Genomic DNA, 27,980 nt, shown 5'->3' on the forward strand with positions numbered 1-27,980 from the left:
CCCCCCCCCCATGTCTCTCACGGGTTATCCAGGTATGGATCCTGCCCCTCTATCCCTGCCCAGGGACGTGCGCTCTCGCTGGCTATGCTCCGCCGACCCAGGGCTGTTCTTCTCCCTCATCCTCTCGCTCGTTCTCGCCCTGCGCCGCGGGACTGCCCTCCTACTCAGGGATGTGTGCTCCCTCTTGGGTGTTTGTGCTCCTTTCTCTGAATGGAATTCCTGCCAGCTCTTCAGAGAAGTCAGAGGGAGAGAAAAAAAAAAGTTTCCGACTCCTCCCCGGTGCGTTCTCCGCCTCAGCTCAGCCCAGCCCAGCCCAGCCCGTGAAACCCAAGAAGTCTGATCCTCGGAGAGCAGCTCATTGCGCGGGCTGCAGCTTCACTACAGAGGGGCCGAGGGACCTGCGGACCCCCACTGTCCGGGAACAGAGCACCTGCGAGCATCAGTGGGACCGCGCGCCTGTGCGCAGCATCCCGGGGCACGCGGCCGACGGCACCCCGTAAACAGCAGCTGCACGGCGCGTGAGGGCGAGCAGACACGCTGCACCTGAAGGCAACACGGTGCACCGCACCTGCAGGGAGCATGGTGCATAGCAACTGAAGGGGGTGGGGGCGCGGACGCACCGCACCTGAAAGGAGCCAAACATCCACGCTGTTCCTGAAGACAGCACGACGAACTGCACCTGAAAAGGGCACGGTGCACAGCACCTGGGAAGGGGGGAGCCTAGAGGACAGCACCTGAATCCGGTCCTCATCACCTCAAAGCAACATGCTGTACCCGAGATGTACCGGTCTCCACCACCGCACCGCCCAGCAGCACGGAACACACACCTGAGAGAATCGGTCGGACCGCGTAAATCTGTGCACATCACGGTGGCAGCGCACACTGGTACATAACGCCCGAGGGCAGTAGGGTGTAACGCACGTGGGTGCAGTCCCCCTGCACCACAACACCGCACCTGCGTGAGGCCCGGAACTCAGCGCCTGAGAGAGCGCATGGGACAACGTACCTGGTTACCTAGACGGGGAAGCGCAAGTCCGCTACACAGAACACGAGGGCATTTGAGAGATCGGGTACCTGTGCACATGCCAGGGGCGTCTCGCCTTGGAACATCCCTGGTACAGCAGGGAACCTGTAGGCAGTGTGGTGCATAACACGCGCTCCCTATCCCGCACGCATCGCCCCTGAGATCACTGCGTTGCAGCTAAACAGAGTGTATCCCGCTATACAAAACCAACGCGGGAAGTCCGCGAACCCCTTGACTACTTGCGAATACAGTCCTGGTAAACCCGATGCAATTGTAACCCGGCCAGAAGACCAGATAAGGGGCACAGTAGACACGTGCGCCGGTGCCCTGCCCATCCAAGCGCCTAGGTGCCCGATCAGCTCCCCTGGAGCACTGGTGCCGAGGCACCTCAGTGCACGGCTTTCATCATGGGCCCCGCCGTCCTGCTCTGGGCTCTGCTTGCAGCGGGGGGCGCTTCCCGGGCCCCCTCTGTGGAGGAGGTGGCCGGGGTCCCCGTCCCTGTCCCTGTCTGCCCTCTGGGATGCCATTGCGAGGAGGACGGACTCCGGGTGTGGACGGACTGCTCCGAGCAGGGCTTCTCCGAGGTGCCCGGCGGGCTGAGTCCTTACACGGCGTACCTGTAAGTAGCAATACCCTTCACAGATCAATAACGCTGCCATGCTGCGATCGATGGAAAAGACGTGCTTTAATCTATAAGGTCACATTATATAATCAATACGTATGGTACAATCAATACGCCGCTCACGCGGTGATCCAGAACATATTCATTTGGATGAAAACACATTGCGTGGTACGACCGATATGGAAGTATTCCTATTATATAATATATATGACTGAAATGCTCCCATCAATAAGAGATCCATGCTTTAACCACTTATAATCCAGCTCTGTGATCAATAATAACGGTGTGCTGTGCTTGGCATGAATGCAGCGAGGCGCGCGCTGTCACCCCACGCGATGATCACTAAGAACTCGATCGTATTATCAATACACAGTTTCATGTTGTGCCCAGTAAGAATGTCCTGCTCTGACCACTTCAAATCCTGCACTTTTATCGAAGCTTGTTCGGGTAAATAAGAGCTCAGTGCTATGGCCAGAGGAACAAACACCCTTGTCATGATTGCATTTATTTATTCAAGTGTGCATTTATAACGCGCATTTCTAAGCGCGGGATCACGATTCAAACCTGTGTCCGTCCCCTCGCCCTTTCAAGGTAAACGTGTTGCCCCTGAGCGGTCATTCCTGGTTAAAGCAGTCTCTTGCTATGGTGCACCAATGGCGAGCTGCGATTTACATGGGTCCCATGCTGTGGTCAGTATTAATTGCAATATGATTGCCATTCTATGATCGATACAGATGCATGCTGGGGACGATATGATACCATTCTATGATCAATAAGTATCCCAAACTGGGATCATGATCACTGTTCTCTGATCAATAAGAATGACAAGCCGCTATCAATATGATCAACATTCTGTGATCATTAAAAATCCCATTCGGCAATCAATATTCTCACCATTCTGTGATCAATAGGAATGCCATAATGTAATCAATATGATCAACAATCTATGATCATTCTATGATCAATAATAATTCTATGGGTTTTATCACCATGATCACTATTCTTTGATCAATAAGAATGGCTGGCTGATATCAATAGTAGTATCATTCTATGACCTCTAAGAATTCTATGCTGTAATCGTTCTGATCACCATTCTATGATCAATAAGAGTTCCATGATGTTACCGATACAATAATCACTCTGGCATAAATAAGGCTTCCATGTTGTAATTAATATGACCATCATGCTCTGATCAATGAGAATTCCATTCAGTGGTTGATAGAATCAGCATTGAAGAAATCAATAAGAATCTAATGCTGCAATTGATATGATCGTCATCCTCTGATCGATGGGAATTATGCGCTGTAGTTGGAGAAGGTCCCTCTAATATAATCAATAAGAATTCAATGCAGTGATCCATATGATCAAAAACATTTCCCTGCTGTCATTGATATGATCACGCCTGTAGAACCAAATTAGTTACCCAGCCAAGGCACCACAGGTCGCGATCTGCATGCAAACCACCTAATGACAGACTCGCCCCGTACCAGGGAACTAATAAACTGCCCGCATCAACCCAGCAGCAAAGCTATTGTGTACTATCTCCCTCTGCCCACGAACCTAACCCACCACCCCCTCTCTTTCCGGTCTTCCCGAGCACCTGGAGACCATACCAATGGTACTGGTGCACAATAGACAACCCAATAACATAACATTGGTGCTTCATGGAACGCACACACCACCTACAGTGTACCTATAAACAATTCCCAGCTGTTTTCGATAGAAGTGCCACCCCAAGACGGATATGAAATCCCTGGAATGGTAAGATATAAACTCTATGCCATGATGCTACGAATTCCAGGATGTCATTGATAAGAATTGAATGGCACAATCAGCATGAATGCCAAGTTGTATTCATGAGAGTTCCTGCTATAATTACTATTAAGGACATACTGTGACAAAAAATGTTCCATGCTATGATCAATTAGAATTCCACGTACTGGTCGATTTAAGCCCCGTGCTTTGATCTATGTGAATTCCATGCTGTGATCGAGGTAACCCTGTTGTTTCACACGATCCCGTGAAAAGAGAACAACACGAAAAGTGTACTATAGTCAATACAAATTGAAGATATTGTTGAATGCCAGATACTTTAGCAAGCAGGCCTACACACTACCACTTTAACCCCTTAAAGCCTACTAATTCGCAATTGGCACCTTATGCAATAATACTATATCCACCTCGCCCTCCTGGGCTTCAGGCAGACTAGCTGGCCAATGTAACTCATCCCTCTAAGTTCTTCACCATGGTGTTGCAATTCCCTCAGCAACCTCGCACCTACCCGCTCCCAATCTTGCGAACAACCTCGAAAGCGATATCCTTGACCACCAACCTAATGCTACCTACCATCCTCACCAGAACTTACTGAAATTGACTAATTTTCTCTCTTGCAGCTTGACTGCTGGAACGCTCTTCACCAGGCGGGAGGCTCGTCCCATGGCAGCTTCAAAATGGTACTTGGACAACCCGCTTCCTACTCAAATATCCCCAATCGCCTTTCTACCAACTCTCTTTCTCCACCCTCAGACCCCCTTTACCCCACTTCCACTCGGCCAGACACAGTCTGTTTCCTGGATTCCTTTGTGACTGTTGTGGGGTTTTATCCCATTCAGTGGCCGACCCTCCACTCTTAAGCTGGTTTTCCACTAAGGAGAATTGCATTAATGGTTATACGCTGATTTCTGCTGCAATGTCTGCATAGTGTTGCCAAGTGATAGGACAACCAAATCAAATAAATGCTATGATCTAAGTTGGTATAGTAATAGAATCGATATAGCATAGCGCTCATGATCGATATTACAATTGTGCTGTAAGCATTGTGTTGTGGTATATATATCACGATCAATAAAAGGTCATGGTAAAATCATCATTCAATCAGCATCCAATTAATCATTCACCTAGACTCCTGACTGCTGATGCCCAAATTGACTGCACTTTCGGCATGATAGAGAGCTCGATAATATATTGTACTGATTGCTAGGAATACCCTGCTGTGATCAGTGATATGCTATGCCTAACATGAAAAATGTGCCATGATCAATAAGAACGCTATTGTCTGATTTAGGAGAATGCTATGTTATCAACAGCAACAATGTTGCATTGATTGCTGTTAACGCCCTGCAATAAATTGTGTGGCGCTTTGCCCCAATTCAGAACACTGTCATGATCGAAAGATATGTTGCAGCGTTCCGTATGAGATCCGTACAATAATCAGTAATCAGCACTGTGCTAATGTTCAATAAAAATACTGTTCCATGATTGATACAATAGCTGTTCCCTGAGTCAGGCGAACACTTTGCTATTATAAATAAAAATATTGCAGTAGATTGCTTTTAATGCACTGCAATAATCAGCGTGGTGCTTGGTCCAATATGAACAGTGTGTCATGATCGGTTCCTCCAATTCAGGAGAACACAGCGCTATTAATGATCAAAATATTGCAATGGTTGCTACAAATCCTTTGCAAAAATCAGTGCTCTGCTATGTCCAAAAAAGACACTGTGCCATCATGAAGGAGAAGAGCGCTATTCTCAGATTCAACAGAATACTCTGCTAGCAGCAATAGAAATGTAACAATTGCAATGAGTGCCCTGCAGTAATCAGTGCTGTGCTATACCATAAAGGGCCACTGTGTTATGATCAATATGAATGCTGTGCTTTGCTTCAGGATAATACTGTGCTATCATCAATAGAAATATGGAGAGCATTTCTATGAATGTCCTGCAAAAATCAGCGCTGTGCTTTGATGCATAAGACCCCTATGCTATGCTAAACTGAAATCTGCTCTGATTGAGGTGACTGCAGCTCTATTAATAGACAAGTTGTCGTGATTGCTGAGAGCAATCTGCAATAATCAGTGCTCTGCTGTGATGCATTTGAACAATGTGCAATGACCAATAGGAGTGAGAATATCTGATTTAAGATAATAGTGTGCCATCATTGATCAGAATGTCTTGCAATATTCAACTATGTGTTATAATGCATATGAACCTTGTTGCAAAATCAATATGAATGCTTGCCTCTGATCCAGTGTATTGTGCAATCATTCATATATTAGTGAGTCCCATAGGAAATCAAAAAATGTTATTGCCTATAACTTTTGAAACAGACGAACTTGGCTGAAATGTTGCAGACAAAATTGTACCCCACCCCGACACCCAACTAGACATTTTGGGAAAGATTTATAAACCGCCCCTGGGCCTTATTTGCGCTGCCTACATTTTAAATAAATGAATAAACAAAATAAAAAGTTATTGAGAAAACAAAAAAAAAACACTTTCAGCCTAGTCCATTTTCCCATAGACAGAAAAGGTCAATTTATGCTGGACTGCCCAGCAAAAGCCACTGAACGGCTTTGGAGCAGGTCCGAAACAACCTGGGCACAAAGCAGTGCCTTGTGATTTGTTGTGGTTTAGGGTAATTGCATCCATTACTTTAAAAAAAAATATTTCACAGAGAATGGGGTGCCCCCTTCACCAAATGAAATAGCTATATCTCCCATGGTACATTGCAGGATGAGGCTTTTCAGGAATGGAAAAACCGCCATCTTTTTTTCCGATTCGAGAGACAGCCTTGGTTATACCCGAGGGTACACAAAAAACGAAGAGCACAAAAATGGCATTTAGAGGCAGAAAAACTGCAAAAAGGCATCAGGCTAAAGGTGGGGGGCTGGGTGTTGTGAACACCCATGTGAAATGTGGGTGTTGGAGGTGTGCTAGGGACCAAGTTTGCAGCACAAACATTTTCCAGTAGCCGTGGGTATTCAGTATTTGTGATGTCATCTTTGATATCCTGGGTGTTAGTCTTAGCAGTGCATAGTGGTGGTGCGAGTTATGGTTGCATAGCTTATTATGACTGGTGAACTTCTTTATTTTTTTTTATTTTACCTTGCAACCATAACATCCCTTTAACAAAGTTTTTTCAATGACTTCTATGGGCCTCATTACGACCCAGGCGGTAAGGGGTTTACGGCGCCGTAAACAGCGCCGACCCTTACCGCCTGAGTACGAGGTCCCTTAGCACCATGGCGAATTTAACACCTGCTTTTAGCAGGTGTTAAAATCCATGGCGCTAAGGAACCATGGAGTTAATTACGCCACCGTAATTTACGGTGGCGTAATTAACGCCTTCCCCACTCCCATTATGCCCTATGGGGCAAAAATGGGAATGGGGAAGGGTAAATGGGGATTGGGGACTTACCGCCCCGCCAAGGTCGGAATGGGGCGGTAAGTCCGCCAACCACCATGGCGTAAACGTAGTTTACGCCATGGTGGTAAAGTCACGGCCCAGGCGGTGACTTACCGCCTGGGTCGTGATGAGGCCCTATGTGTTAGTAGTGCTACTTAAACATAACATCCCTTTAACAATGTTTTTTTCTGTGAATATATAACACAGCCACGTTAGTGGCTGTGTAGTTATGGTTAAGTTGCTGTTTCCATAGGAAGACCACTTTTTTGGGAGGCCTATAACTCCGCTACCCCGGGACAAATCGTCACCAAACTTTGCAAAAAAATTATATGGGCCACTCTGAAGTTTGGAGATGTTTGGTTCAGGGGGGTAAAAGCTATGGGGGGGGGGGTCCCAAAACGTCCTTTTTTCCCATAGACTGAATGGGGGAAAAACTTACGACTACAGTTCAAACCGCTGGATAGATTTTCATGAAATTTGCGGCAGGTACAGGAGCTTGGTCCACAAAGCGTGCTTTTGTAAATGTGGTGACCTTACGTGCAGCCCTTTTTATTAAAATGACCAAAAAGTAGGTCTGAAAAAATTAGCGATATCTATGTCCGTTTCACGGTCACACTTCCCTGTTCGGTTTACGGACAAGATACTGATTGGCTAAGGGGCTGACGTCATGACCGCGGACACGCAACGTCTCTGCCGATTGGCTGCTGCGAGACGTGTTCTGCATCAGATTGTTTGGCTGCGCCAACATCTTGGATCTGCCGATAGCGGAGCAACAACCAGCGTACACATGCTACACTTATAAAACTCTTTTGCTGTGTCACAGAGTGTTGGGACAGGTTCAGACAGTAAGACATGGGTGATCAATGCATTTGTTCTGGGTGTCGGTCTTCATGATGTATTTTCTATGGCCACCTTGTACGCACAGAAAATGAGGGGTGTAATAACGGTAGCATTTCAGTCCGTGCGGTAAACAGGGAACTTGTAACTGTTGTAAGGACACGCGTGGTGTTAGGGAACATTGAAATTGCCAACATGCCGTAATTGCATACATTTTTCCTATGAGTATTGTATTCATTAGTACGACGCCATGGGTGTCACATGCTACGGTGGTTGTGGCCAGGGCCTAGAGTCTTGGATGCATGGTGGTCGGCCGAAGGCCTTACTTCCAAAACTCTAGGCCCTGGCCACAAACACTGCAGCATGTCATACCCATGGATACACCCATAGTAATGCGTATTGATTGCCTGGTTGTGGCGAGTGTGTGCAGTCTTGCTACAACAAAGCTATAACCTCTTCACTTACAAGCCCACATGGGTTTTATCTAGTGCGGTGGTTTTGGCCAAGATGTGTACTTTTGGGTGCATGGTTGCAGGCTGTATGCCATACACCCAAGCATGCACCTAAAAGGAAACTTGTAAGCACTGGAGTTATAAGCCACTTGACAACCATATATTGAAATGTATGGACATACACCTAAGATTTTAGGCCCTGCCCACAAATAGTGCAGCATTTCAGAGCTACAGAGACACCCCTAGTATTCACCATCAGACAGGTGGCTGTGGGGAGGCTCTGCAGTCATGAGTGCATGGCCGCAGGCCATGCACCAAACAGAACAGTTGTTTGTAGTGTACTTACAGGGCACAATGGGTGTGATATGGTGTGGAAGTGCATCACTCAGGCAGCTGTGGGGAGGGGATGCAATCATGGGTGCATGGCCGAAGGCCATTCCCCCAAAAGCACATTTGTATGTAGTGAACTTATATGACGCAATGGATGTCATATGGTGTGGTAGTAGTGGCCAGGATGCAGAGTATTTGAACAAAGTAATAAGCACTGCAGTTGTAAGCAACTGTGCATTTTATATACTGTACACCCATACATTGATAATTATATGGCCTCAAACTCACGTCTGTAGCCTGTGGCTACAAACTACTGCACCATATCACAGCTATTGGTAAACTTGTACTATGCAACATCAATAAGATGGTTGTGGGGAGGGCGTAGCATTTTGGGAGCATGGCTAAAGGCCATGCTCCCAAAACCAACTTTGTACATAGTGAAATGACAAGGCACAATGGTTCCGATATGCTGTGGTGTTTCTGGCCAGGACCCAGAGTCTTGACTGCATCCCCAAAGGCCATGCACCCAAGACTGAAGTCATAAGCAGTGGAGTTATAAGTGAAAATGGGTGTGGTGTAATGCGCTAGTTGTGTGCACCCCCTAATGTTTTGGCTGCATGGCTGCAGACGATGGCCCAACAGTAAATTTATAAGTAGCTAATTGACAAGGACCATGGTTTTGATATGCAGCAATGGTTGTGTCTAGGAACTATACTCTTTGTACTTTGGTTGTAAGGCGTAGGTCGTAGGTTACACACCGAAAATGCAAGGGCCAGCCTACAGTCACTGCAGCATATTACTACCATAGATTAGACGTGTAGATTCGCATGTGTAGAAAATGACTGCCAATATACTTACTCCTTACTTTGTTCAAAATCCACATATATTTTTTTTATGCTTTTCGTACTTGGCGGAAGTATCCCTTTTTTAATTTCTGTGATAAAAGAAAAAGGTATGTTAGTCTTTGCATTTTATGAAAACTTACTACATTGCATAATAGACAGTTTCCCTTTTTTTTACCCTCATATATAGTTTAAAAACCAGTGTACTGTGCATTGTGCTCAGTTTCTGTGTTTGCTTTTCTAATCCTTGGGTCTGGGAAAAAAAAATCCTTGTCGGGTTAAAAAAACACTTCATTTGCTATGGTACTAACTACTTCCTTGTTTCCTTTGAGTGTTTCCTTCATCTTTCTGATTAATGTTATGTTTGTTGCCTTCCTGCCGATTTTTAACAATAGTTAGATACCTGTAGGCATATTCTAACTGTGCATTTGTTCCTACAAATCCGTGATATTCATTTATTTGTGTCGTTGTTATATCCTCTTGGGCAGTTAGATACCTATTGGCGTATTCTAACTGTTTGTAGTCTTTCACATAATTTTTTGACAATCTTGAAGTACACATTATTTATTAAATTTTGGCTTTAAGAAGATTAAATGAGCATTTGTAAGATCAGCTGGCAACCTCTGTTTTAGAGTAATGGTGCTATCATTACATTCGAACCATCCACATTTCTTTTTAATGTATGCAGTGTAGTGACCTGCATTGGTTGTAGCTCCTGCATGATAGATTATACCTATTGTTGTAAAGGTTTTCTTTCCAAGTGACACTTGACCATGTGTGAATCCAGTCAGTTTGCAGTGGTTTTTTGTACCATCTGCATTATAACGTAGAAGTATTATGTAGGCACTATGTGTTTGTATCAGTAAGGTGGAGCGATTGTCTGAATTGCAAATAGTACATAATCTGCCATGGTTTGCATTCTGTACAAGTTGCTGAAATGGAATGCTTTCACAATTTGGTATGGAAACATACAGAAATCGCTCATTTGGGATTTCTTCCTGTATCACATTGCTACAGAGAGTGCATGTATGTTTCCACATGTACGAAATCTGGAAGATTTCATTTACAGGTATGCTTTTGTTTTCCAGTACTAATAGTATGTACATTAGACATTCTTGTGGATCTTCTTGTGAGTTCACAGTGAATCTCACCATTCCAGCACAGTCGTCCAATCTTGCCGTATTCCATGAACACTGTATGTGTTGTCAGGATTGCTTGTTGCATTTCTATGAAGCACTAACATTTGCAAACATAATTGGTCTGTACTGTGCAAGTAAATATTGTTAACAATTGGTGGCAATTGAAATAGAATATTCATTGCTACATTTGCATAGCAACTTACCCCACTTTCATTTGCAAATTTGAATGGACCAGCTAGTCCTGCATCTGAGTGCATTTTTCGCAATTTCTGTTCATTCTTTGTCGACGTCCCTGGTTTATTTTCGCTAATAGGTTCTTCTTTGTTTCTGGTAATTGCTGAAACTTTAGCTTCTTTTGTTTTCTTTGAGGAATTTGCTGTTGGATTCTGTTGCATTTCCCTTTCATTTAGTTTTCTTTTACCACGTTTTACTTTATCTGGAACAGGATATTGTTGCAGATGAGGGGTGTACAGTGAACGCAGTCTATTGTATTCTGGAATGCAAGGAATATCAGTTTTGACTTTTCTTGCATCAAAGTTCATTAGCAATAGACCGTCAAGTGTACGTAAGCGTGATAATGCTACGCAGCTCATGCCTTCCTTAAAGACTGTTTCCTATATCTCTCAATGCTTTGTCTAGAGTAAGACCTTGGGATTTATGAATGGTAACTGCATATGCAAGAGTTAAAGAAAATTGCTCTCTACGTACATACATGTCTTTGAAGAGAAGGAATCAAGAAATTGAGCACCCTATCCTTTTCACGTCTGAAACTTTATCAAAGCGAATATTGACAAACTGAATGTTGCTGTCACGTGGGTATGATTGAAAGCCAACAACTGTACCTAGTACTCCATTAACTAGCTCTTGCTCGACGTCAAGGTTACGTTTAAGCATTACTCTAGAATTTAAGGATAATTTTAATATTTTTTCCAACCCAGCTGGGTTGGAGATTGAATTTTCTAAACTATTTAGTCTTGTTGTGGATTGCTCACATATGGGTACTGTCATACCATGCACGTCTAGTTTGTCTGTGGCGCTAATTTCCATTAGTGGTTGCATTTCTTTATTTAACATTGTTTCATTGAATTTGAAACAGCTTGCAAGAGTTGGCATTAAGGCCATACAATTGACATTTTTGTGCGCTATTTGTTCCATAACATCAGTTGCACATGCATTATTGCCGTAAAGTACATGAATGTGCCGGTTTTTCAATACAACTTGTGCTTCTTCCTATAGTTTACCAACTGTAATACTTTTTAAGATGTTGGCATAAGTGAGATCTGCAGATTGCCGCATGTTCTCAGTTAATTCTCTGTATTGGAAATGTTGCCAAAGGTTGACATTACCAAAGCTACCAACAGTTTTCCGGCAGCGTTTGTGGCCTAAAGTTTTAAAAATAGGTTCACCTTTCACTGGTGTCAATTGTAGAAGATCTCCAAAAACGATAATGTGTTTCCCTGCAAAGAGTTCTTCGTTGTTACTTTTAAGTACTTCTTGCAATCTGAGGTGAATCAAAGCCAACATTAGGTTGGAGACCATGCTCACTTCATCTATTAGTAGCATTTTCATTTGTTTTAATATTCTGTAATTCCATTGCAGCTTCTGCAGAAAGTTTGAAACAGTCTAATTTATTTTGATGCTCTACTGGAAGCAGTAGTGATTGGTGTAAAGTGACACCGCCTATGTTGTAGGCAGCTAAACCTGTGGGGGCCGTTGCAACAGCTGACAGTTTGCTGTTTGTCAATTGTGAAGGAACTTGCTGATGATTTTGATTAAGAATGTTTTCCCTGATCCAGCTTCACCACTCACGTACAGCAGTATAGGTTTGTAATTTAAGCAGGTACATTCTTTACTTTAGTGTTGTACACCATGTACAATTTGTTTTGTTATGTCTTCAAAAATGGTGCGCTGATCTTTAAGTTTTGCTTGTTGTACATTTAAGTCTTGTGTATCGTCTTGATATTGATACATGGTGTTTTCTACTTCTGCCATAGCTACTTCAGCCTCATTTGCTATTAATGGTTGTCCTACTGGTTCTTGACTTCCTGTTACAGAAGGTTGACTACTGTCGGAAGAGTCCTTATCTAGTTCTTCTTCATGTTGCTGCTCTTTGTGTAACATTGTTTTGTACTTTGTAAAGTTCATATCGGTGATAGTGCTTTCATTTGCTTTGAAAGCATCTTCATAGCAGTCATAGTTTTCCACTATGTCTTCCTCTTTTCTCCATGGTTTGAAAAGTTGTAACAGAGACATGTAATATAGTTCTTTCTGTTGAGGAGTTTTTTAATGCCAATTTTACTTGATTAATTAAACTTCGTTTGGTAAGTTTCACTAAGCTCCCTTCACAATCGGTCACTCGACGTTTGCTTTCATCAGGTTTTACATTATTTTTGTATTCAAAGTTTTGAGCAATGTGGTATAGACACATGCTTTCCAAAGTGCTACTCCTGTTCTGATAGTATGTGTCCAGTAAATTGTTTTTTAGAATGTCTTGGCTGTTGGGATCATTTCTGGGAATTGTTTCTATGTCCTCATATGATTTCAGCACTCTTTCTAGATTTTGCAGGACCAAGATTTAGCCATACTATGTTGTCTGATTTTCTATTCAAAGCAGTACCGGTTAAACGTTCTGCTGCTTCATAGGCGCCACATTCTCTAGGAGAGGGCATTTTTATGCCTAGGCTGTACAATTTCTGTGATAATGTTTTGTCTGATGTTAGGTCATCCCAGAGGTCTTGAAGCTCTGTTTTTTCTGCTTTTGTTAAATTGGCTGTAACATATCATGCAACGGCAGTTGAATTGTCTGCAATGTACTGCACATCTATGTTTGCATTCCATAAGAGGGCAATGATTGCATTGTAATCATTAATATATTTTGATTCTTCCCTTCTTTTTTATGTAATACGTTTTCTTAAGTGATTTACCTTTAACACTATGTCGAACTGAAGACATGAAGTTGTTTACTTCACCTGTTTCTGTAACTGGTCTAGGGAAACCAAAGTGGCAATTGGTGTAGTATTTACCTTTGTTTTTGTATTTGCAGCGACAAGATTTGCCACATTTGTGTCTTTGAAATTGTAAAGTCTGCCCATGCAGCTCACTATGTGTCTGTTGTGAAGGGATTTCACAAGTGACATATTTTTGGATAAACTGCAAAACAGTGCCATCACTGTCGTGAACAAATTTCGGTGCACCTTTGATCCATAACAGCATGTGAATATGTGGTGCTCCTCTCACTTGATATTCTTTTCTCCAAGTGGAGGAACAGTTTTATTGAAAATAAAGTGTAGCATGGCAATGAAACAATGATGGAAATATCTTGACACATTAACTGGATCTAGAGAGCAAAGTTCTCCAGGTGTTAATATATCTATGTTGTATTTGTTGCTGTTTGCTATGCGTAGGACTCATGTAAATCTTCCCATGCATATTCTGCACAACTTAGCGTACAAACCAAGTCGGTGGTCCAAGGTTTCTGATCATACAACGCACGTCTCTGTGCCATCGGAACCAGTATTCCTTTGTACCACGCATGTTTGCAAACAAATTTGTTATACTTGATTGTAAAACCTCATCTTTTTCCTGTACTTTTTGTATTAACTGCATAGCTGACAAATTTTGTAAAGTGGGTACCAGATTTCAAAATGTATGCAACTCCGTAACGTAGTGTTGCTAATTCACTTTCATAGAGTAAGTGGAATATGTATTCCACATTTTGTCTAAATCTAGGATCTTGCGAATACATTCGTAATGAGCGGTATTCTGATGCCCCAATCTGAGTGTGCCACCTTTGCCAGTAGGAAATAGCAGTGGAAAAGCACGTGCTTCTATACTTTTTTCCCCATATACTCATTGGTGACCCTTCGGTTTGTCGCATTTGATAAGTTTCTATTGCATCATCTATGCTTTCATTGGAATGCAATGGATGAATTGTGTAATGGTCCAAAAGAGTGGATACTGTAGCAGGATCCAGAAGTTCGAATTGTCCAGTTTCTGATGGCTAATTATTTCAGTTGTTTGCCTTAAGCTTTCATCAATATTTATTTCCTTGTAGTACTCGCTATTGTCTTTTAGATATTGCAATGCTTGTCTAACCTTATGTAAGTCCACCAGGTGTTGTCAAATTTTTTTGTCCTTTGTTGGTACACCATTTACCAAGACTATTAAAGAATGCTCTATTGAACGTTGTACTCCTAGAGTGTGTACATGTTCCATTAGATCTAATGGAAAATAAACTACTTTGCCACAAATGCCTTTCACGTATTCAGAGGGAGGTAATTTTGCTGTTTTTGGATGAAGGCGTATAATTGCTTGAAATGGGTGAACTGTTTGAATTATGATGCTCTCATACAAATTGAGTTGTTGCAGGATTTCTGGTAGTGGGAACAATTCTAAATTATTTGTAATAGCACGTGAAGGAGTATGGTTGTTGTCTAATTTTGTAGTACAGTAACTGCAACTTATTAGGCGTTCAGTTAGTTCATATTTGTTTTCTGCTAAAAGGTAGTGAGCTAATTCAAACCATTTAGAATCTTCATTGTCTTCTATTTTGTATGCTATCTCTACATTTTTTGTGTTCCTTTTGTAAAACGTTCTGTGGCAACACACACACATGGTTTGGTACTTCAGCCGATGACCTTTTAAATGTTACTATTTCTTTTCTGTATGTGTGTAATAGAAGGTTGCTATGTGCAGAATTGTTGCTGCTATGTTCTACAACTATTGCATTTTGTAAGTGGCTTTCACTTCCAAAGTACTTTCTCTGAATACGGTCAATTTCTTCTTGTAAGTATTTGGGTGTACCATGCAGAAGAGTGTTATTTAAATTGCCTAATTCTGAAGCTGGACTTTTTGCATAGTATATTTTATACACTAGATTTCTTACATTTGAATAATGTATTGATATCCTTTTGATATCATGGAAGGTGCTTTTGCAAATAGGCCCAGAAATGCAGACTAATGAATGCCCTTGTAGTCCTGTGCATTTGCGCACTGGACAAATATCCATATTTTGCAGCACTTACATTTTACTTTTGTCTTTAACTTTTACATACTGATTGAGGAACTCACATAAAGATTTGAAAGCTTTGTTTGGAATGGCACACATTAATGTGCACAGCCATTTGTATACTGGACGGTGTAGTTCTGCTGAATTGAGGGGTAATTCTTAGTTTTCAGAGGATAATTTTGTAAGCAGCGTTTCTTGTTCCATGATATTTTCTCATACCCTCGTCCACTGCTATGGATGGCAATTGTGTTTGTTTGATTTTGTTTGTATGCTTCTTCATTAAAATATGGTTCTGTGGTTGTTGTGTGACTCCATTCACCACCACAAACATTTAAGAAATTATTTTTGTTCACATTCTGTTTATTGCTGAGTTTCTTTTGTATTTTAGTACTTAGTTTTGTTAGTGCTTTCATCCTATTTAACACTAATATAAATAACTTCCTTTTGAGAAGGATTGCACTGTCCACGAGAGCTTGTAGAATTAACTTTCTACGGTAGGTTTTAAGGGGTGAGGATGATTTCGGTCCTCTTCTTAGTAGATTCTGAAGGACTCTGTGACGAAACATTTTTGATAAAATACTTTTTTTACTATGGGCTCTCGTTACACTATCAGGATTAGTAGGAGCATTGTTAGCTGCACTGGTAGCCGATTTTTTTTGCCAACATGTTTGTGTTTTGTGACACATTTTGATGGAGGAGGTAAAGTTTCGGTAGCTGAAGCCTTTTTTGTTTTGCTAACCGACTGCATTAGCTGGTTTGTTCCAACATTCTCTACAAACTCTACAACAGATGGATGCTTAGATTGGGCACTTATTTGTATTTGCTCTACTTCTGCGTTCCTTTCTACGGAGTTGTTTTTTGGTAGGCATTCTTTGGTGTCAGTTGAAAAAAAGAAGGCATACTTTGGTCTGTTGTGCAATGTATGTGTGCTTTGTGCATGCGTGCATGAGTCTGATGGGGAAGCTCTTTGTCATGGTGTGTGAATGTGCATTGGACTCTTGCAATGAATTGGTAAGGTTATTTTACTGTTTGTATACTACTACAATGGGCCTCATTACGACCCTGGCGGTAAGGGGTTTACGCCAGCGTTAGCTGCGCCGACCCCTTACCGCCAATTACGAGGTCCCTTAGCGCCATGGAGCTTTTAACACCCGCTTTTAGCGGGTGTTAAAATCCATGGCGCTAAGGGACCATGGAGTTAATTACGCCACCGTAATTTACGGTGGCGTAATTAACGCCTTCCCCACTCCCATTATGCCCTATGGGGCAAAAATGGGAATGGGGAAGGGTAAATGGGGATTGGGGACTTACCGCCCCGCCAAGGTCGGAATGGGGCGGTAAGTCCGCCAACCACCATGGCGTAAACGTAGTTTACGCCATGGTGGTAAAGTGACGGCCCAGGCGGTAACTTACCGCCTGGGTCGTAATGAGGCCCAATGTGTTTTAGATGAGAGTACAAAGTGGGCAAGTGGTGACGAGAAGCATTATTAATAAACAAAATGCCATAAACTTGCAACAGCAACTTCTTTTCTAAATCAAACCTTGTAAGGATTACGTATGTTATTTGAGTTCCAAACACACAGGGATTTGTGAGCCATTATGCCTCTTATTCTGTGTTCAATAAATGATATTTGTAGGTAGAATGGTTCAGAAATCAATGTTTGCTTTGGTGCCCAAATTAAACAAATAACCCATGCAGCCTCTTTGAGGAGTAGTTACAATATAAAGGTAGTACAGTACTTACTTTTTTTTTGCAAAATGACCAGGTTTCTTCAGATATGTCGTCTGCAGTGTAGATGCTGTTGATTCTCAGGTGAGTAGTCTTCACTGCAATAAATAAAAAAAAAAATTAATTACTTTGTGTTTTTACAGCAGTGCTGATACTGCACACATTAATTGTGCATCGTTCGTCAGAGCATTCTCCTTTCATATTTGAACCCAGTGCATGTGCGCATTTCACTTCTCTGTGCAGGCTTTGCATGGTATTTGCAATATGTTACTTGCAAGTCCTTCAAAATAGCTAACATTTTTAAGGTTATGAAAATGCCTTGTTTTTTACAAGGTGTAATATCTATAGGAGAGAAGTTTGTAAGAGATAGGGCACAGTAGTAGATGGGAAAACATTTTCTACTTGCAATTTAAAAGCACAATGCCGAAAAATCGGGAGAACCTCAGAGGGAGATGTTACCACAGCAATCGGGAGCGCTTACTTTTGTCATACGATTACATTGCAAGTAGCATTACTGTAGGCCGTACACAGTACAAAACTCTGACATTTTCTAATACAAAATCAAGTTTCGCCCTAAATAGGCATGCTTGCAACGCATGTATAGGTTATGCGGAAGACAGTAAGAAGTTGTGCGGTTTGTCAATGATAAATCGGACATCTTGCACTTAAAAGGGGGAGCATTGGTATGTATTGCCTATGCACATTTAGCAGCATTCATTTGTTTTAAATTAAATCAAAGGTTGCACATGTTCTCTGATTGAAATGTACATACCTGTACTCTATACTCATGCATGTGCGCATGCATTGAGCTGTACGTAGAAATTTGCAACACTTGCACAGTAGCTTCTGAAGTAGGTGCTTTGCAATGATATGCGACTTCCATTCAGAATTATCGACAGTCATTTTGAAGTGCGCAATGTTGATGACGGTTAGATTTAGCGATTTTTAATGTGATTGGTGGATGGTTGTGTGATTGCTTAGTTGTGTCCAATGAGGGACTCGATTTGCTACCACTGTGGAAAGGGTGAAAGGACCGGGTAAGAGTTACATGCCGCACATAGGCAACGCTAGTCCGCGGGTAGAGCGTGTCACATAGGGGTTTCTACAGCAAATCCTGCATGGAAAGGGGACTGTAGGCATCAGCCAATCAGATGTTCACATTACTCTTCTGTGCCGAAAGATGGTGCATACACTGAAGATGGCAGAGGTGGGGAGGGTCAGGGTTTCGGGGATTGGAGACCTTTTTGTCCATGGCTTACAACATTATGCAGAGAGTAGGCATGTGGCACACCATTTCGATGTGAGAGGAGTGGAGGTGGTGTGGAACGCTGAGACTGATGCCAATGTTGCGGCAATTCTGCAAGTTTGCAGAGACATACGTACGATGACCTCTCCTCATGTGGTAATTTTGCAATACGGTACTTGCAATTTGGGCTACGTGACTGCACGTACTTTGTTGGCAGATTTGGGGACAGTTGGTTCAAGCACTCATGAACATCTTTCAAACTGCGAAAGTAATTTTTTCTGGTTTACTCCCTAGAGTAAAATGGGACAACAATTATTTTTTCTGTCCAGATCAAAGTATTGGGAGGTGTATCATTAATCGCGGCATACGTGCTTTTATGTTACGCGCTGGCATGTTCATTGTTCCAAGTAATGCAGATTATTTTGTAGGAGATGGTGTTGCGCTATCTTCTTTGGGAAATGCAATGTTCTTTAGGAACGTAAGGCTTGCTTTAGAGAATGTTCTGTAATGGTTGTAGGAGTAAAGTAAGGACAAAAAATACAAAAAAATAAACAAAATAACAGATGTCTGTAAGGTATCTGCCCAAAAACAAAACAAAAACGGCTCTTTTCAGAGCCCACCTTAAAGGGGGAAAAAGGGAATAATACTTTAATGTACCGTCGTCACGCTCTGATCCTATACATCCGCTACATGTCTCCGGACATGGCGGTAGTTTGCAGCCAGCGCATATCACCAACGGCGATTCTGGGGTGGAGACGCATGCAAATGAAAATGACCGGAGCTAGGGATTGGTCAATAAAGTTCAGTGGGTGTGTTCTGAACGGCGAGATTTAGTAAGACCGTCTTCTTCCTTAGAGGAGACCACACAGCCATCGCTTTGCGTGCTCGCAAACAGATTATCTGGATTTTGGGAGACTCATGGATACATTGGTTGAAGGTCCATGCAGAAAGATGCAGTTTATCTGCAGATCTCGGATTTCCTCATCTGGAAGTGCACTGGCATGGCATGCATGGCTCGAGGTGGCTGGACTTGGTACCTCCCTGTGTTACTTTACTGACAGAGCGTCCTCCAGATATACTTATCATTCATTGCGGAGGAAACAGTTTAGGCCATGTTTCTGGCATTTCTTTGCAATTTGCAATGAAGGAAGGACTTGCGAAGCTCATGGACAGGTTTCCAAATTGTCAAATACTTTTTTCCCGTATTGCACAAAGACAAATATGGCTACGTTCTTCTGCTTTTGGTCCACAAATGGAGAAAGCGAGACGCAATGTGAATAAGGCTGTTTGTGCCTTTTTAAAGAGATGTTGGCATGTCTTCATTCCACAGTGAAAACATTTTGTTTTGCAGCTCTTTCATTTTCCCCAGAGATGGAGTCCATCTCACATATGCTGGCAATCAGATTTTTCTTCGCAATGTACAAAATGCATTGCGACCTCTTTTGGATTCACAATAACCTATGTGACAATCCATTTCCCCCAATCCATAGTTGTTGACCCACACAACACACCACCGAAAGGCTCTTTTTAGAGCGCCCACTTACTCGCAGCGTCCATTTCATTGGGTTTGCTCCGCTTGCACCCTCCTTTTTTGTGTGTCCTACGACTGTCCGCAAACTTTTTCACAAATGCGCGGAGGCCTGCATCAGTTACTTGATAGTTCTATTGTTAAACTGAGAAAGGCAGCTCTGACAAGAGCCATTTTTTTTAATTTTGGTTGTTTTCCACTTTCCTGCTTTTGGCCACATGACACACTAGGAGAGGAGGACAAAGGAGGGTAAGGAAGGCACACCAGCCACGGGGATAAGAAAGGGCAAGTGGACAGAGAAAGATATAGGGTGAACTTCACTGGTAAGGAGCAGATCTTCTGGGTCTCCGTGACCGTAGCCTCAAAAGCACTTTGAAAAATCTCCCCCCTGCAGAGTACTACGTCACAATACATACACAATATTGTCACCGTTGAAAGGTAAGGGTCAACAGCATTGCGAATGGCTTGTGAGGCAGCTGGAGGGAGGCGCTCCCCCCACAGGAGTGTCTCTTTTGGTGGGAGTATCTGACTTGGAGGATGCTGTGGAGGAACTCAATCGACTACGCTCTTCACATGGCACCACCTTGCGAATGTCCGCAGTGTTGAACGAAGTGAGGTGTCGCTTCATGGTTGTCGTACCAAAGCTGTACGCACCAAATCTCCCATGACTCAGCACCACCTCACACTGGTTACAACTCACCAGGTTTGCATGTGCTTTTGGTACGTTCCCATAAACGGAAATCAACCGCCACACCCACGACTCCCGGCGAGTGCTCCTAGTGCGGAGTTCCTCCACCTCATTCTCTTCCTCCTCTTCTTCCTTGCTCTCTACATCCTTCTCCTATATATCTCTCTGCAGGCCCTTGGGGAGGTGGTGGTGGTGGCGGGTTTAGGGGTGGTGCAGAGGCTAATGAACCAACAGCAGCCATGGAAGCCATACCGATTACTTTCCTTTTGGTCACTAGAGCAGTAAAGGCAGTACACCTCAATCTGCTATAGCTAGAAGGACAATGGAGATGCGCTCGGGGGTGTGGTCATTTATAGGGGTGGAGGTGTGTGCCTCGTGACCGTCTTCATCACTGCAAAGCGGTACAAAAGTTTTACACAACAAGTTCTCAGGTAAGCTATTTTCTGGGATATGTGAAATTATATTTTTAACACCCTACAATATTTTGCCTTGTGTCTACAAGTTCTTTTGTACTGCTGCGGAAGCACACAAACTGCGCATATTAGTCCACACGCTCAGCGTGGGTGCGGTCACATGATGACGTCCTAAACACATCCACGACAGAAATGGGAGTCCGCTGGACAGCAAATGCAGAGTGACAAACTTGTGCATGCGCGCAAGTGTCCTACAGACAGGGTTTGGGTTCTCAAACTAATTCAAAGTGCGCCACAAGTGAGACGGACAGTTAGAAACAGGCGCGATATTCGCTATGCTTACAGTTGTACTGCGCATGTGCATACATGATATGCTCACGGTATGGACAAGTCCAGCGTCCTAAGGACAACTCCATTTTGTTTGACTACAAACTTGCCGGCCACCGCGCCTGTTCTACGGACGATACGGACAGGTATATTGTCCTTAACACACTCTCATTTTGCTCATTTACAACCATCCCGGACACCTGGTGTGTTCTACAAACATGTTTAATCTCATTTGTAAGCGGCACAGCGAGGTATAATGTCCTTAGTTTCATAGTGACTATTCTACAGTGTTCATATTGGGCACAGCACAGCACTGATTATTGTAGGGAATACCAAATATGCACAAAATCTCTCGTATAGAAGACAGCACAGTGTTCTGCCATCACCACTGTGCACTACAATAATCAGTGCTGTGCTGTGCCCAATTTGAACACTGTAGAATAGTCACTATGAATTTGGAGCACAAAATCAAGGAAACACTATGCTGTCAGTATTGCATATTTTGTTGTGGTTGCTATGAATGACTTGCAATAAGCAATGTTGTGCATCCTTGCACTGCCACCTGCTGGCTGCACTTTCACTTATTGCCTTATTACTTATTTATTCTATTATCCCATGTACTGCACAGTCCCCTCCTCCACCCCGCACTTCCCCCTTCCTCCTTCCCATGCACTTTTGCGATCTGAATGGCACCTGGCCTAGTAGTATCGTTGTCTGTTTTCCCTCTGTTACCCCCCCCCCCTTGCCTTGTTGCGCCTTCAAACACTTGTGCATAGGCGCGTTATAAATGCCATATCATATATACAATAATGTGCTCTGATCAACAGAAACAGTACACTCTGCTCCAAAAGAACACCGTGCTATGTTCGGTATGAGGGCAGTGGTCTGATTCAGGGCAACACGGACATATCATTTATATACATTTGGTAGTGGTTGCTCTGAAATATTCCATGTTGTGCTTGACCAATTAGAATACTGTGCCAATATTGATAGGAACACAGTAGTCCGCTTGACGACAACATTGTGCTATCATCGTTAGAAATGTGGCTGCTATTGTCCTCACTGCCGTTCTCCAATCAGGACTGTCCTATGACCATTATGAACACTGTGCTACGACTGATTAGAACAGAGTGCTCTGCTTCAGCAGAACACTGTGCTATCATCATCAGAACGGTTGCAGCGATTGTTGTCAGTGCCCAGTAATAATCAGTGTTGTTCCATGTACAATATGCACACTGTGCCATGACTAATAGAACAGCGATTGCTATGAAGGTCCTGCAAGAGCCAGCAATCTGCTATGTCCAATATGAACACTGTGCTGTGATGTATATAACCATGCTGTGCCTCGGCTGCTATGAATGGCAATCCTAAAATCAATTTCCAAGGCATATTATGATGGCTGTGAAGGCCACGCTATAGTCAGCACGAAGCCTGTGGGATGATATGCTGAGATGTATAATCAGATAGATAGTAGAATTGATAAGCGAGCCCTTCGATTACTGATAATTGCGTGATGATTGATAGTAAAGCAAGCAAGTCTCAATATTAAGGACGTGCTGTGCTACAAACATTATTGCAGCGCTATGATAGGCACAGACCCAATGTCTGAATGTTAGGGAATATGTGCGATGATTAACATGGACATTGTTCGACGATGGGTCAGAAACCGGAGCCATTCGTCCAGACGTGCAATAACCAATCAAAATAAGGTGCCATGACCAATTTAAATGTCATGCTGTGACCGCTGTGAACATGCATGTCTAGTGCTAGAGTGGTAGAAAGTTTTGTTAATGTATTTATACCGAGCACCAAGGGCCCGGAGGCATACGGGTTGTATTGTGGGCATAACCAAAAGACTTTGTAGTGTTGGTAAAACAGTCTTACAGAAGTACATAGTTTTGGACTTGACCTCTGAAGCCCTAGAGTCGGTGTTACCTGCCCTAGTTACATCAACTGTGCTAAAGACCAATCACTCGTCACCACTAGGGTTTTGGCTACGTTAGTTGGGGTTCTTCAAGGACAGACTGCCCATTAAGTAGGTCAGACGTTCGCCCGGTGGGCCAGCAGCAATAAATATATCAGGGCTCATCTCATCCTGTGGGGGTTTAACGCTGCCTCCCCTCATGCAAACCCACCCTTCCCCTTTTCCTCTCAATGCAATGCACGAATTAGGAGATCTACAGGGCCTATAAGACTGTCAGCAGCACCTTTCTCCTGCAGTCATCAGCATAGGACTGGTCACTAGTCAGCCACATATGCACAGCTAACGTTCATCTGCAAGGCGGACAGTTAGCTCAATGTGTGAGATGCTTGTTGCCGAGGTCTATGTTCACACTGTAGATAGCGTCCTGGAGCCCAGCAAGGTCAACTTTAATTTTTCGTTTAAAATGTTCTTTTGGGGTATGACAATATTGTGTATACACACTATTGCTGTGAAGCATGGTAATAAGCACTATATAAAATCAACCCACTAGCAGTTCAGGTAGATTTTTCATGTGGACTTTGCACAGTGTGTGTACGCGAAGGCGCGCGTGCGAGCGCGCACACGCACGCATACATACGTACATACAGACAAACCATTCTCCATAAGATACTCATTCCAGTGCACCTCTTCTTCTCTGTGGGGTGGAGGAGTTTTTTTAGGCTGTGCAGACAGTTCAGAGGCCTTTGAAAGCAGTCTTGCCCCTCCCTGTTCCCCCCAGCTGTGTGTTAACACCAACATAAACCATTGTTAAGGGCCTCGCACTCTAGTGATAATGAGCCCTTATGCCTCCTTCTCTACTTAATCTTAAAGGAGGGCCAGGTAATTTAAGAGCTGGAGCCAGGCTGCTGTGTCAGGGCATAATTTCAGACTTACATGTATACATAGGCCAGAATTAGACACAGAAAACGTGGCTTTTTTTTCGCTCAGTACAAAAACAAAAAGTCAGGAAAAGGTCAGAGGTAGAATTAGTGCAAGTCGAAGCCAATGCAACAGCAAAGCATGACAGTACCTAACATGGCATAAAAACATGGCGGCATAAATACAGAAATAGCATGATATCAAGTTTGTGAAACATGAAGACCTCTGGTTGTGCTTCATTCGTTTCTAGTCTGCTTTTAGCCACAGATATTCGGCTGGTATCGATGTACTGGGCTACTCATTCTAATGGCGAATGCTCCACAGAGACCATGACCAGAAGCTGAGTGTAGGCACAAGATCGAAAAGACACTAACACATTTATTATTTATTTGTTACATTTGTACAGCGCACAGCAGCCACTTGGGCATTGAGGCACTGTTACTTGAGGGGAGCTTAGTTACAGGGAGAGGGCACATTGGGAGAAGCAGTTGTACATTGAGCAAAAAGAGCAAGTATACATTAGGATACATATAATATGCATATGAACATAGGTGAATAACATCTATGTGGGATCACATTTATGTGGTGAGCAGGTGGATTATGGCTATAGATAGTGGCGTGTTTCAGGTGAAGAGCATTGTTTTCACAGCCAGTCTGGTGAAGACAGACGACAGGGACAACTTCCCGGTGAAAGAGAAAGGCGCTGTGCAGCCCTCCCCAGGTTTCGAGATCCAACCTGCACTGAAACCTGTTGGAATTCATGATTCAGCAACTCAATAAAGCAGTGTTTCTGATTGTCTGATCTACGTAAATATAAAGAAAATAAATATCTCAGGCCGAAAACAACGAATTTGTTTTAATCAAATCTTTTCTCCCTTTTTTCTTCTTTTCTTAATGCAGATGGAGACCCCTGGCACCCCCCTCGCACCACCCCCCAATCTTTTTATACCTTTACCCCACCTACTGTCTATTTTTGAAAGGTATGAAACTCCCTCACAAGTCCAGCAAAAAAAAAGAAATCGACGTTTTTTCGGCCTCGTTTTTTGGGTTTCGTTTTTTTGACGCAATACCATAAAACCATACGTAGCGTTTGTAACCTTCAGCTTAAACCAATCTAACCAGCAGGATAAACTCATCCTCAGCACATGCCATTGCAAGGAAAGCGGCGCTAAAAGTGAGCTGGGCATAAACCTAGATATTGATATGTATGTTTTCTATTACTGGGAACAAGAATGCAATCCCAGCACCGAGGCATGACACACTTTCTACCTCATTAGCTTTCTTGAAGCAGGCCACTTGATCACACGACAAGACCGAAACAGGTGTGGATCCTACTTTTGTACATAGATTTTATTATTTAATGTGGTGATGAACTAAGAACTTCTTGACAACTGGCCATCTTTCTTTTTTTATATGGGGGATATTAGTAGATGCATTGTTGTCTATCACTAAATTGAAGTCAATGGGCCTCATTACGAGTTTGGTGGTGCAGTAAAGTTAGCAATCATTCTTTTACTGAACCTTTTTAGTGATAAAGCGGAGGAGATACTCCCTGCTAAGCACTCTAGTATATACTTGACTTTAGCAGCAGAAACTGTGAAGAATAACCACCATCAGAATGATTATCCATAGTAATTGCTCCAAATATCATGGACTCCATGAATGAGGACCAATGCTGCTGTTACCACACTCAGGGCCTCATTACGAGTATGGAGGCACCCATGCCCTTAATAAGGGCATGGATGCCTCCATACCGGGTTCCAGCTCCGGGTTCCTTCAATGGGGATTTACTGGGCCATTCCAACATTGGAGGTCCCGGTAATTCCTCATTGAAAAAACCCATCCCCATTACCATTACCATTACCATTTGAGCCCCCAATGGTTAAGGACATCTGGTCTGACCAGACGTCCAGAGCGTGTTCCGTAAAAGGAACCTCATAATAGGGCATCCCGTAATGAATGGTGCCGGTCCCGTACCGGCATCCTTCATTACGGGATCGCTAGGGTCGTAATGAGGCCCTCATTCTCTGGTGGTAATTCCACCAGACCGTGTGGTGTAATGGTAAATGAGGTTGGCTGTAATTCCTCCAGAATTACAGGTGTGTGGGGTAAAAAGAAAGCCCTGCAGTGACAGAGATGAAGAGGCCATGCTAGGCCTGTATTTTGTGAAGGAAGCTGGCTGATGTGGCGTTCCATTGAATTATTAAAGACAGTACAAAACATTGTTTTTGACATAAAATACAAAAACACCAAGTTGAAGGAGAGTGTGCATTATAACAGGAATATTGTTAATCGTATGAGTAGATTTAAATGTGTGCCCAATAGCCTATCTGAGAAAGTTGAATTTAGAAGTGTACCCAATAGCATTTAGAAGTTGTGCCCAATAGCCTCTCTAAGAAAGTTGAATTTAAAGTAGGAATTGTGAAATATTAGCATGTCCACTCTTAGATAGAACTGTGAATGTTAGAATGTCGGCACCTAGATGGAATTGAGAAATGTTAGCATGTCCACTCTTAGATGGAATTGTGAAAGTTAGCATGTCCGCACCTAGATGGAATTGAGAAATGTTAGCATGTCCACTCTCAGATGGAATTGAGAAATGTTAGCATGTCCACTCTCAGATGGAATTGTGAATATTGGCCTGCTTCGCATCTAGATGGAATTGTGAAGGTTAGCATGTGAAAGTTGCATTTAGAAAGTGTGTCCTATAGCCTCTCCTTGAATTTTAGAAATGTGCCCAATAGCCTCTGTGAAAGTTGCATTTAGAAATGTGCCCAATAGCCGCTCTGTAAAAATTGCATTTAGAAGTGTGCCCAATAGACACTCTGGAAAGTTGCATTTAGAAGTGTGCCCAATAGACACTCTGGAAAGTTGCATTTAGAAGTGTGCCCAATAGACACTCTGGAAAGTTGCATTTAGAATTGTGCCAAATAGACACTCTGGAAAGTTGCACTTAGAAGTGTGCCCAATAAGCTCACTGTGAATTTAGTAGTGTTCTCAATAACTACTCTGTGAAAGTTGCACTTAGAAGGGTGCCCAATACCCCCCTGTGAAACTTAGAAGTGTACCCAATACCCCCCCCTGTGAAACTTAGAAGTGTGCCCAATAGCCCCTCTGGTAAATTGAATTTAGAAATGGGCCCAATATCCTCTGTGAAAGCTGCATTTAGAAGTATGCCCAATAGCCACGCTGTGAAAGTTGCATTTAAAAGTGCTACCAATAGCATCTGTGAAAGTTGATTATAGAAGTGTATCCAATAGACACTCTGGAAAATTGCATTTAGAAGTTTGCCCAATAGCCTCTCTGGAAACTTGAATTTAGAAGTGTACCCAATAGCCTCTGTGTGGAAAATTGTACTTAGAAGTTCGCCCAGTAGCCTCTCTGGGAAAGTTGCATTTAGAAGTTTGCACATTGAAAGAGCATATAACCCATCATATCATACCACCACGCTTACTCTCTCCTTTACATCACCACTCAACTAGAACACAGAGATACTATGACACCATTCGGTATAACTGTTCTCATACGAACATCCGCCGCTTACTCCACATCATTCTATGTAAACACTGCTGGTCTCACACCCCCAGCCAGGCATTTTCCTCAGGCCTAACGCAGCCACATCCGTTCTGGATAAATCCTGCCAGAACGAACACATTCTCCTGATCTCTTAACCACCACACCTACCGATAAGAAGCAGCTATTACACGAGTACCGCACGAGCTGCACACATCTGGTGCTCACACGCACCTTTTGACTCTCCCTACTC

At 43.1% G+C, this 27,980-nt stretch overlaps 1 protein-coding gene across 1 annotated transcript in view; it reads left to right on the forward strand.

Moving 5' to 3' along the window:
* The first annotated feature begins 340 nt into the window (after positions 1 to 340).
* Positions 341 to 27,980, forward strand: part of LGR6 (leucine rich repeat containing G protein-coupled receptor 6) — a 571,666-nt gene continuing 544,026 nt past the window's right edge. The window contains exon 1 of the mRNA XM_069633599.1: positions 341 to 1,643. Coding sequence (XP_069489700.1) covers positions 1,432 to 1,643 — 212 coding nt within the window. The 5' untranslated portion in view covers positions 341 to 1,431. The remainder of the gene's footprint in view (positions 1,644 to 27,980) is intronic.

The sequence above is a fragment of the Ambystoma mexicanum genome, chromosome 13, assembly GCF_040938575.1.
Source record: "Ambystoma mexicanum isolate Mex_15411 chromosome 13, UKY_AmexF1_1, whole genome shotgun sequence".
NCBI classification, from domain to species: Eukaryota; Metazoa; Chordata; class Amphibia; order Caudata; family Ambystomatidae; genus Ambystoma; species Ambystoma mexicanum.